This window comes from Fragaria vesca, linkage group LG2 (assembly GCF_000184155.1).
Source record: "Fragaria vesca subsp. vesca linkage group LG2, FraVesHawaii_1.0, whole genome shotgun sequence".
NCBI lineage: Eukaryota > Viridiplantae > Streptophyta > Magnoliopsida > Rosales > Rosaceae > Fragaria > Fragaria vesca.
Window position 1 is genome coordinate 28717740 of NC_020492.1, and position 12798 is coordinate 28730537.

The following is a 12798-nucleotide window of genomic DNA, read 5'->3' on the forward strand; positions in this document are numbered from 1 at the left end:
TTATTGGAGATGAGGCGGTCATGGCCGGAGTTCAGAGAGAGATTTCGTCGTTCATGGCCGATACCGGCGTAAAGAGAGAGAGATCTGTTTCTTTTAGTAGCAGAGAGAGACCTGCTTTTCAAAGAGACAAAAAAATGAAAAACACAAATAAAATGATATTTTTCATCGGAAGACAAATAAAAAGAAAATAGGTTAACGGAGGTAATGTGACTGTTATGTACTCTTACGTGGCAGAGCACGTGTCAAAATTTGAGTGGGTTACAGGGAAGGAGACAGGGTTTTTGGTGACAGAGGATTTTCTGCCCATATCATTAGTTTATATTCCACGTCATTAAGTGTTGATTTCTAATATATACAAAACTAAATTAATATGTTCTATTCTCCTACAATTAAGTTTTGAAAGAATTAAAATAAGGCATGAAATAATACATGCAAACCCTAAAACTCATATTAAGGATGAAGATGCCGTCGCTCTCCTACATGAAGTCAACCATCTTGTTGCCTCGATCTTTGTTTAGATTTTCTAACCTATTATGTTTAGATTTTCTAACCTAAGTGTTTTGTGTTTTGATATTTGGATAAGTTTCACATCAAGATCTGAGTGATTTATATTGATGAGTTTGATCATCATCTAGAAGCCAGATAGAGAAAGAGCAAGGCATTCGAAGGCAAGGGTGATATTATGATTTGGTACTAAAATCTAATATATTTGTTTTTGGTTATAATTTAAGATCTTCTGCTAAGGGAGAACCTTAGGCTGGTGATGCTTCATTATGCATCAATGGTGTCTATGTAAAAGAATACATACTTAGAAACGAGACCGTAAGCATCTAAAATAGATGATGAGAGGAAGGCATTTTGATTAAAATTTTATTTTTTTATAATCAATATCTTTTATTTAATTTGATGTAAATACATGGTGGAAATTAATGAAATAAAAGAACTCTATGTCAAATTCCACATCATTTGGTATGCATTTTTTGGTATAAAACTTTGTGCTCTCTAGCATTTTTCTATAGTTTATAAGAGCTAAAAAAATAATCAATATCGATCATGTGACAGAAAATTTTGTATTATCATACATGTTGAACGCATATACTTGCAAGGTGCATAAATATTTTTACAAAAATAATAATAATAATAATAATATCTATCGATTATAGAAATATATATTTATTGAAATAATTTATTATGAGGTACAAAATAGAGATCAAATTATTCCAAAGAAAAAAATGGAGAAAAAATAACACGTACAAAAGAAAAAAACAATTAAAAAGATATATAGAATAGTTTATAATAGAACATTTTCTTGCATGAAAAAAATAATCAAAAAAATGTAGGTAGGGAACTAAGGATTATGGATGTTGAAAAACAAAAAAGAAAAAAGAAAACAAAGAATGAGAGGTCTCTACTGAGTGAATAAGAGGAGATTAATTGATTGAAATATATGTTAATAAATAATTAAGGTTATGCTAGAAATTTAAAATGAGGTCTAGTGAGTAAATGCTTATATTGAAAAGTAAAAAGAGGTGTAGAGAAAATAAAAGGTATATTGAGCAAATTTAGAGGTCCCAATAACCACACTCAAACTGAAAATTCCAAAACAAACTTCACTAAGGTCCCAATAACAAATTTAATTAAAAAAGGATAATTTATTGCTCAATATACTGAGAATCCAGTCATCCTCCTATACATTTTTTTATTACTAAAATAAAGTGCAAACTACAACACAAAACTTCTTTAAACTCCCCTTCCTAGCTGATCTAAATGGAATGCTGGGACACAAAGAGGAAGACAATTAAACCATACTACAGGGTTAACAAAGTTAAGACCTATTGAGGCTATTCTATCAGTTACAAAGTTTGCTTGTCTGTGAACATGTCAGAAGTAACAAGCATGAAAATGTAAAACCAACCAACGGATATCTTGAATGACAGAGCTAATACACCATGGAGTAGCAGCCGTTCCATTAAGGCAGTCAATAAGGACCTTGAAGTCTCTCTCGATGACCACTGATTGCATCTGTTGAAGCCACATTGTATGAAGACCTTCTTTCAAAGACAGAGTTTCAGCCACTAGCACACTAGTATCTCTAATATATTTAGCAGTAGCAGTAAGAGAATTTTCATTTGAATCGCAAATAACGAACCTAATAGCAGCTTTCTCATGTTGCACCGTACCGAAGCATCAAAGTTAAATTTTACAAAACTAGGATAAGGAGGATGCCACTTTGTCATGGGAATACCATATGTTTTTGGTTGATGGTAAGATGTATTAATTGATTAACAAAATGTATTAATTGATAAACAATTATCAGTTATTTGCCATAACTGACTAACATTTGTCACAACATTCCGAAAAATGAGTTTGTTCTTGATATGCCAAATAAACTGAGTAATCATAATGGCTAATTGTAAATGTGAGTTATCAGTACGATCGAACAAAGATCTTAACCAAGAAACAAAAGAATGAGTACCATTCGGAGAATTCCTTTTATGCAAATAAGACCAAACTTGCTGAGTAAAAGAACATTGAGAGATATTATGATCAACCGTCTCCACATGAGTATGGCAAAAAGGACAATAAACAAATTATAGGATTATAGAGTCAGCCCCTATACATTGGTTACATTGGTTACCATACAACTATACAAGAGATCATATGGTCTATTATAATTTACTTATACATCGATCTGTAATAATGTAGAAGGATCTTCTTCTTCGTCTTTGTCAAAGTAAGAATCATCTTCTGCACTTGGCTTTACCCATTCGATCGGTAATGCTAATACAGATAACCATTCAAGCATTCACTAGCTAATTATTTGTTCTTTACAATTTCTCAAACCTTATCTTCGCCCTCTAGATCTAGAGTAGTAATCCGATAAAACATAAACAGCGAGCAATTTCAGACGCATGAATTGCCGATTACAAAGACAGAAACAACGGTAGATTAGTTTATGCATCACTGAACTTTTCAAAAGAACATGTTATGTCTACCACAGCCACAAGCATGCACTTACTTGGAGTCGAAGCATGTATATATGGCCCCCTCATATGTAGGATATGGTACCACAAATCCACATGTAATCGGACGTGTGTATAACACTATCATATATCTTCTGATGAACTTTGATCACGCGTGATTGGACACTGCCGAAATAAGTAGTCAGTCTCTCCACCTTCTCGCAAAAAGAAATGGCCTCTGCGAATCTGGGATTAGGTAGAGCCTCCTTTTACAATGGAATCCAGCTACATGCATATGCTTTTCACTCCCCACTTTCATGTTGCCATTTGACTTCCATAGTCGACCTAATTGATCCAACATCCATGCAAAATTTTAAACAATATTACTATCCAAAATCTAGCTAATTACATTTGTCTGCGAGTTAAAATCTTACTAGTTTGAATTGAAGTCTCAATATTCATTCCTCAAAGTTCTAGCGTAATTGCAAGTATTAGGGACGTGATTGAGTCATTGAGACCATCTTTTGTTGATAGGTTCAGTAATTGGCTGAGAATTACCTTATGCTTAGTAAGCCGAAACCTATTGGAGAGAGCTGTTTGGTTAATTTGTTTAAAGACATTAATCCCACCAAAACAATCAAATTCGAACATAATGTTACATTTTCATTTCTCTTAAGATTTTTTCTTTTCAAGTTAAAGTCCAAATTTATTACATCCTTTTAAGATGAATGGTGATCAACCTGTTGAATATATTGGAGTCAAATGTGATAAAACACTAAGCTAAGCATGTATAATTAGTCTTTCATCCAACTATAGGAGTGCATTGTTAGCTGTTTATGATTACATTGGCTAGCTAATGTTAATTGCTTAGTGCTAATTGTGCATTTGTTACGTGTACTTACATGCAATTAACATGCATTGATACACAATTATCGCATTGACCATTAGCTTGATTGGGTGGAAGAATGATCATAAACCACTATCTTCATCTTCTTCTTTTTTTCATATTTTACTTCCAGTTATGGGCGGCAACTTTTGTCAATCATCTTTTGTATTCTTTTTATTTTGGTAAATAGGTAATAACTTTTTGCTTAACCATTAGTTTGCATGTATATATAGTCATAATCCGTTCTCTTCATTCTTCATATATTCTTCATATAGGGAATTCCCTCTGACTTCTGGTTAATTAGGATATTAATGAAGAGTTATCAAAATATGGTGATTCCTAAGCTTCTTGGCGTGCTTCTAGTGTTGGAGATGATCAGTGGCATCAGGTTTGGAGCAGATGGTTTGAGTATGGGGTATTACATAATGAGTTGCCCATTTGCTGAACAAATTGTGAGGAACACAGTCACCAGAGCCTTGCAAGCTGATCCAACCTTAGCAGCAGGCCTAATCAGAATGCATTTCCATGACTGCTTCATAGAGGTACTCTCTCTCTCTCTCTCGTACAATATCGACAGACTAGTTTCCCTGGAAACTTACAGAGTAATTCTTAATTTGTTACATAATCACTTTGTTTTCTTGCACTTTGATGTTTCTCAATTTCTTAAAGAATGACCTGTTTGATATGTCGAAATAGGGATGTGACGGATCAGTTCTGCTTGATTCAACAAAGGATAACACAGCAGAGAAAGACTCCCCTGCCAATTTGAGCTTGCGCGGCTTCGAAGTCATTGACGATGCAAAGAAGAAGCTTGAGCAACAATGCCCAGGCGTAGTCTCCTGCGCTGATATACTTGCAATGGCTGCAAAAGAGGCGGTCTTTTTGGTACAAGCAATTCTTTTCTGTCTCTTCTTTTTTCCTTTAACCCTTTTTCATTTGTTGTGATGGAAACTATATCTGACTTTGTAATGTGGTATTGCTAAATCACAATAGGCTGGAGGTCCGGTATATATGATACCCAACGGTAGAAAGGATGGGACAAGGTCAAGAATAGAAGATACGATGAATCTGCCTGCTCCCACCTTGAATGCTTCCGAACTCATTAAAATGTTTGGCCAACATGGATTTACTGCTCGAGAAATGGTGGCTCTGTCTGGTAAATAAATATCTTATATACTTGTAACATTTATTTCAAAAAAAAAAAAAATAATATAATATATATATATAGGAAGGATATGAAACGGACGTCCGTATTCGGCTTAAAGTGCAGACGTCCATCAGTTCTCCACCCTCCGGCGCCGGCGATGGCGCGCCTCCACCTCAGAAGACTCCAGCAGCGTCCCCGATCACTTTCCCTCCCCGGCGAGTCCGTTCTTTTCCAGTTTTCCAGCGAGATCACCCAAAACTTCAAACAAAGTCGATCTCGCTAGAAACTGGAAAAAATGGACTCGCCGGGGAGGGGAAGTGGTCGGGGACACTACTGGAGTCTTCTGGGGTGGAGGCGCGCCATCGCCGGTGCCGGAGGGTGGAGAACGGACAGACGTCCGCACTCCGCACTTTAAGTAGAGTGCGGACGTCCGCTCTACATCCTCTCTGTATATATATATATACTTGTAACATCATGGAAATCTTATAAGAACAGAATTATGGTTCTCTACTAATATTCTTTTTGGGTTGAGACATAACTACTAAATATAATCACACTAGAAATCTATGTTTTCACTCATCTTAATTTGGAACTAAATAATGTAACTTAGTGTTTCAACGAGTTCTAATGGTGAGAAAACAACACGATAATCAATGGTTCATTTTGATGATGTGTGTTTTTTAATTAAAATTAGGGTAAAATATTGTATAGTCCTTGTGGTTTGAAGTCGACTTATGTTCAGTGTTTGTGGTTTTATTTTAATCTGAATGGTCCTTAAAGTCACGATTTTTCGTCTAAATGGTCTTTCCGTCAATTTTCTTAGTTAAATTACTGATGTGGCCATTAAAAATTACAATGTCTTTAATGGCCACGTCAATATTCTAACAAAAAAAATTGACGAAAAAACTATTTGGATGGAAAATTGTGACTTTAAGCACTATTCAGATTAAAATAAAACCATAAGGACTGAACAGATGTCAACTTCAAACCAAAAGACTAAACAAATTTCAATTCTTAAAATTATCTATCTACTAGAACAACTTTTCAACTTGGCATCTATTGAGATTTCTTTTGTACACTACAGGTGCACATACGGTAGGTGTAGCCAGGTGCTCATCATTCAAGAACAGATTGAGTGATTCTGTGGATAATTTAGATTCAATTTTTGCAAAGCAACTGTCCAATACATGTAGCGCAGGTGATAATGCTGAGCAACCCTTCGACTCAACAAGAAACACTTTCGACAATGCGTACTATAATGGACTACAAAAGAAAACTGGAGTTCTTACTTCAGACCAAACCCTGTTTGCAAGTGCAAGTACCAGAGGAATTGTAAATGGTTATGCTTTCAACCAGGCCATGTTCTTCATTGATTTTCAACAGGCAATGGTGAAGATGAGCATGCTTGATCCTAAGGAAGGTTCGAAAGGAGAAGTACGAGGAAATTGCCGCAAGATCAATTAAAGAAGGATAGTTGTGTGAAGAAATTTGAGAATATATATTCATGACTCTTCAATTTCAATTGATGTGTATTATTGATAGAAAAGCAGTATGTCGTTATTATTCATATAGTGAAATATTACATAATAATGGTCCTTTGAGTTAAAAATGATCTAATTGTTGATCGGTATTTTTTTTGTTAAATCATCTGCAGCTAGTCCTTAAGTCTAAGAAGTCTTTAGGATACTGCGATCTTGAATAAAAAAAAAATCATCTGCAGCTAGACAAGCTTCATTATAGGGGACCTATAGCAAAAAACTGAAACTGGAGACCCACACTGAATGCAGAAAGTTTAGACGCTGATGAAACTAATATATCACTTCAGGTTCATAGCAACTGCTCAGGTACACATAACAGGATAGATATAAGGATAAGTCTGGTCCGACATGTCACATTAATACTGTAGACTCATTCGAATATTGAGCTTATCCATATCTGGAGCACCAATCGAATATGAGATAAAATCCAACAGTAGCATGAAATGCAGTTCACCTATAGAATGAATAATCATTACTCTCACAAATAATAACTAACGATCAATTCCCATGGTGTGCTTGTGCTTCCTTTAGTTGACCAAACTATTGTGTATAAGTGGTGACCAAAACTCCCAAAGGGAAGCTAGCTAGCGTTTGAAATGAGCAAAGGTTCAGTGATGAAAGGTAAGTAGCTATCACTGAACTGTTACTCTGGTATGTGCTTAAGATAAATGAATGAAATGCACCATGCGCCGTTACCTAATGAGGAATTGCATACTGACAAATGAAACATGCATGGGTAGTACTAGTTTTTGTTTTTTGTTTTTTGTTTTTTTTTCCTATTAAGAGAAACGTCATTGATAAACGAAGATTACAACAAATTTAGAACCAAAGTAATATATATGATAACAACCAGATCATATAGTTCATATGATTTTAACACAATATCCACACAGACACACCAAAAAAAGAAGAAAAAAAAAAAAAAAAAAAAATAATAAATAAATAATATATATATATATATATATATATATATATATATATACACAAAACAAACAAAGCAGACTAGCTATAATCCATCGCGAATTAGATCAGGTCGATTTTCAGTTAGTCAAGCTGATTTTTGCACCTATAAGCCAACTTACCTACACAAACTACAAGAAGCAAAAAGGCCCAACAACAAGCGCAATAACTCAACACAAGGCACACAAAAGGAAGCCCTTGAAGAGCTATCAACACCACCACCAACGACCACGCCGCCTGGAAAGCCACAACCAGCGATGGAAGCAATACATGCAATGAGTTGAGAAAGACCTATGCATGGGTAGTACGTACTAGTTATTCCAGCAACAAAACGTCCACCGCCCACGAACTCGACGCAAAACGAAGCAACGCTACTATTGGCGTCAAACCTTTCAAACCAACATATGAAACTCCATATATCGACGTCGTCGAGCCAACCCAGCACCATGGGACTCCTCGACAGCCACACACCCTTGTCTGAGATTTTCGGGGCTCTAGGCGAACCAAAAACTTAAAGCTCTTAAATTTTTTGAGACTTTATTGTGAAAGCTTAACTTCTGTCTTCTACATATTTATTTTTTTTCATTCTTTTCTCTTCACCACTCCTCTCTATGCAAAGAAGCTGATTTAAAAAAATAAAAACAAAATAAAACTAGATAAACATGTGCAAAACAATATTTAATTTATAACTCAAGATTTAGATCAAGTTTATGGAAGAACAAATGAAAGCCAAAATCAGATTTCATCCATAAAGGCACCAAACTAGAAAAACACAAGCATCAGTGATCACAAAAAAAAGACCCAGCCATCCATGAGTAAGACATAATTTGTAAACAAAGCAATTTTAGAAAGAAAAGAAAAAACAAATCATGATGAACCAAAGACATGATTTTTGAATATATATTTACCAAATTGGCTTAAATATAAATAGATCCATATTAAGACATACAAGAGTCTTCTAGCCAAAAAGAAATTAAATCCATCGTTGTCACTTTTAAGAAAGAAATTAAACAAATCTTATTGAGTATGGGCCATAAGTCTTGGAAAAGAAACAAAAACTGGTAAGCAATGTCAAACCACAACAGTAATTAATGAGTCTTAAGAAAATTGTTTTAAACATAACAAATAGGAGACGTCTAAACTTTGGGGCTCATGAGTTTGGGGGCTCTAGTCTTGGGCCTTCTGGGCCTATGCTCAGGGCCGGCCCTGACCCTTGTTCACCTCCCAAAAAAAAACTGGATCGTGCAACTATTTGGGCCTGTTTTTGTTCGAGAAAGTCTATTTTCACCCCAAACAGCAACATTGTTCCACTCAGGGTAACCTCGCCGCAAAGAAATGGAAATGGAAATGGAAATATTTTATAAGGGGCCGTCTACGGTACTGGGATGTATACTATACACCCATTTTACCACTAATTGAACAAAAATGACAAGTTAAATGAGTCAAATTTACAACATTGACAACAAAATTACTACATTTGTTTTACACATTTATATATAATTGAACTAATTTACTACAACGACAACAAGTTGTTCATAAACTTATAAATTGTCTATAATAAAACAAATTACCCAAGTAATGACTATCTTTACCAAAACAACAACAAATTTGTTGTGATATCGGTAGATGTAGGTATCACAAACAGATAGGTACTCTAGAAAATTCCTATTTTACAGTATAATATTACCGATTCTGGAAATTGACTATTAATTAAGAAGCCAGAGACAGAAAGCTCTAAATAAGCTTGGGTTAGAGGGGATCTATGAGCAACCCGGACTAATGAGGTCGTCACATCATTGGGATTAACCGATTAGGATTATGAACAACCATGTGTTGGGCTTATTCCAGATCCCAGTTATCCAATTTCTATGGGAATGTATTCAAAAAATCTATTATGTTACGCAAATACCTAGAATGCAGAAGTTCTAACGCTCCCTTCCGTGTGTGTTAGATTTGGAATCTGCATTCCACATGATGAGCTAGCTACTCTAATACCATTTGAATCATCAATAGTTCCTTGATCAAGTCAAGTAGCAGAAGAACGTATTATTTTATTCATCAAAAATTTATCAAATTAAACACTAGAAGAACTGCGACACTTAACTAAGTCGATCCTGAAATGTATTCAAGTCGATGGAGCCACAACTCCTGTATGATCAATACATGAAAATGCAGAAAAGAATGAAGGGCGATGAAACACCTAAGAAAATATGAACAGATATATGTCTTCATTCGCTTCTTCCTCTTCATCTTCTTGTTCTTCTACAGCTAGCTAGCTAATTAATAATAGTAAACATTCGAGACCCAGCTGCGGCCGTATCGTGTCCTTGATGTTCTGCGTCTCCTGCTTTGAATGAAACGGCTGATATGGTTTCCCGTGGCTTCCACCATCTCTCCGGCGTATTTGATTAGCATCGGCCGTAAACACAGCGCCCAGATGCCCACAATTGCCGCTGCTACTTCTGCTCCCAAACCCATAACCATTGCTGCCCTTTCCCCAACTCCCTTTGTGTAAATAGGATCACTGTTGTCTCGAAGGTCTCGTTCAGATTCCCATCTGCAGTTTAGTTTCTGAAAAAAATCGAGGTTCTCTCCCGGCCTCTACACCATTTCATCTTAAACCTCTCTATTTGCTTTGGTGGGTACGGGGTCCCGAGTTGTCATGAATTTAATTCAATAACTGTAGTACATTGAAACGAAGCAAGATATCTAGCTAATATGTATGCAATGGACATTGGATTGCATGTTCGTCTTAGAGTTTATATTAGCACAGATACCACGTTCATCTAACGTTCTTTAACTAACAGTCTTTGATAATTTTCAGAAGCAATACAGGAACTCCAAGTACTTAACCATCAACTTTATGTACGTACCTCCAAGTACTTAACTATCAACATTATGTACAAAGCAGTACAGCTAGGCACCATATATTCTTTTGACCCCTTTGTTTTAAGTGCTAAATAAACCGGGCAAGTTTAGATAGTCATGAGGATCCTTAGGCCATCTCCAACCCTGGGCTAAGAGGTGGATATAGCCCCCAAAAGTCACAAATTCCATCCCCAATCTAGGGCTATGTTAAACCAAAAAAAAGGTTTGGGGGGCTACAAGGGCCAACGGTTAGGCTATATTTGGCCTTTTGTATAGCCCTTAAGCTATTTGTTTGTGGGAACCACAATAAGCAAAACAACATGATATGTAAGCTTATAGCCCTAAGGGTTTGAAATGATCAAAATTTTAGCCCTCACTATTCATGCACATGATGATTTTCATGGGCTAAAATTTAGCCTGAGGGCTATTTTAGCCCCTCCCAGTTGGAGATGACAAACTTAATGAGGTCTTTTTTGGTCGTTGAAAGAAAAGTAGATTTGTTTGTATTTCTCATTGTGATCCTTTGTTAACAAACCTAATTAGGTCTCGTTTTATTCGTCGAAAGGTAAGTAGATTCATTTGTTTTTCATGAACATTCATTAATTGTTAGCTACCATAAGAAAGTTACTACGAGTTTAAAGTTATATGTAACTAATATGTACAACATTTATAGGGATGTGAAATCCACACACCCCAAATTAAGGCCTCGTTTGGTTGATGGAAAGAAAATTGGTTCCTTGGTCTTTCTTATGTACATAAGAAAATAAATTTCCCACTAGTTTCCCTACAAGGTGTTTGGGAACTTCAGGAAAATAACTAAGCGATGCATTTTACTTTCCTTTCCAATATTTGGTTTATGCATGGATAGAAAAACAAGTAACATTAATTTACCAATTATATCCTTAATAATAAAATATAAAATATTCAAGATTCAAGATTCAAAAATTTTATGGATAATTTGATAATAACATATATTAAAATAATATTTGAAAGATGCAATTAATGTGCAATTAATGTTAGGAAAGGACAAGGGAGATTGAATCCCATGGTATGTGGGTGGATCCAATTTCTCATCTATTTTTCCATATTACAGTAAAGTTTTTCTTTTCATTAGGTGTGCCAAATAAAAGAAATGAACAATTTTCCCTTCCAAACTTTTCCAATCCGTGAACCAAATGAGGCTTAAAATCCACACACTGTTCTAGGATATTCTCTATCTGTGCCTTGGCCTTATACCAATAGGATATGTAGTTAGACTAGATCTATGTATTCATATCCTTACCATATTGGTATTGTGTAATTCCCTATATAAAGGGCTCCTATCAATGAATAAGATGATGATTCTCTTGCTATCTCTTTGTCTCTACCATTAATCATTCATCACACACGTTATCATGCACTTTGTTTAACACAATCAAAAAAAGATAAAATTTAAGTCACTAAAAGACAAAATCCAAATTACCTAAAAAGAAAAAAAAATATATGTGTGAATTTCACAACCCTATTTATAATAAGAATAAGTAAAAAAAATGGAAGCTGAAAAATGGATATTTTCCATTCATTCAGAAAAAATGTTCAATCAAATAAATGTACCTCTGGAAGACCCCCTGGAAGATATACGAGAGTATAGAGCGGCAAGAGAAACCAAAGCCACGAGAGAACCCCAAAGTGAGAGTCATGTCTTGTCCGGCGGGCGCGCCGTTGCGGCTTCGTCTTCGAACGGGATCGAGGAGATCGACCTTGTGTCTGGAGGAAAAGGGCGTAGTTGGAGCAAAAGCTGTGGGAGGTTTGGTGGTTCAGTCTCAATCGGAAGGAGGGTCTGACTGCGAGGAATTAAGGAGGTTCGATGCGAGGCTGGAGAACTTCTTGAGAACAAGAAGCAGACGGACGGGGCCGAGCTGGTCTAATTTTATGTTGCGAGGTTGGCGTTCACATAAAGGTGATGAATCGATGGCAGCGGCGCTGAGATCGGATCTACTGGATCCGGTTTGGGTTTGTCGATTTTTGGTCGATCTATGATTCTGCGGTTTCTTTAGCCGATGTCATAGAGCTCTGAGATGGTTTGCGATCTCTAGGCTATAAGTCGGTAGTAGTGGTAGTGGTAGTGGTAGTGGTAGTGGTATAGAGGGTCGGAAGGTGAGTACCGAATTTGAAGATCATCTAGGGTACCGAATTAGATTAAATAAATTAACAGAACAAAAGTTGTCCAAACAGAACCGTTCATGTAAATTACGATTACGAAAGCTCAAATGATCTTCAAATTTGATGAAACTTTGTAGGAATGATCTACATACTGTGTTTTAGACATTGTACGGTTGAGATGTGGAAATACGACCTGAAAGTGAGCAAAATAAGGAGTCCCGCATTTTAATTTCAAAGCGAGATCCCACTCTGAAAGGGGACTATATATATATATATATATATATATATATATAC

The 12798-nt window shown here is 35.8% G+C and overlaps 1 protein-coding gene across 1 annotated transcript; it reads left to right on the forward strand.

Moving 5' to 3' along the window:
- Positions 1-4111: 4111 nt before the first annotated feature.
- Positions 4112-6600, forward strand: LOC101306112 (peroxidase 47-like). Its single transcript, XM_004291618.1, has 4 exons — positions 4112-4391; positions 4546-4734; positions 4843-5005; positions 6081-6600. The coding sequence occupies exons 1-4, from the start codon at positions 4161-4163 to the stop codon at positions 6458-6460; spliced, it is 963 nt and encodes a 320-aa protein (XP_004291666.1). The 5' UTR covers positions 4112-4160; the 3' UTR covers positions 6461-6600.
- The last annotated feature ends 6198 nt before the right edge of the window (positions 6601-12798 follow it).

Bases quoted from the DNA above. Each gene is read 5' to 3' on its own strand.
- LOC101306112 (XM_004291618.1), top strand. From the start codon at position 4,161: ATGAAGAGTTATCAAAATATGGTGATTCCTAAGCTTCTTGGCGTGCTT. The intron at 4,392-4,545 runs GTACTCTCTCTC...ATGTCGAAATAG, and splicing joins TCCATGACTGCTTCATAGAG to GGATGTGACGGATCAGTTCT. The intron at 4,735-4,842 runs GTACAAGCAATT...AAATCACAATAG, and splicing joins CAAAAGAGGCGGTCTTTTTG to GCTGGAGGTCCGGTATATAT.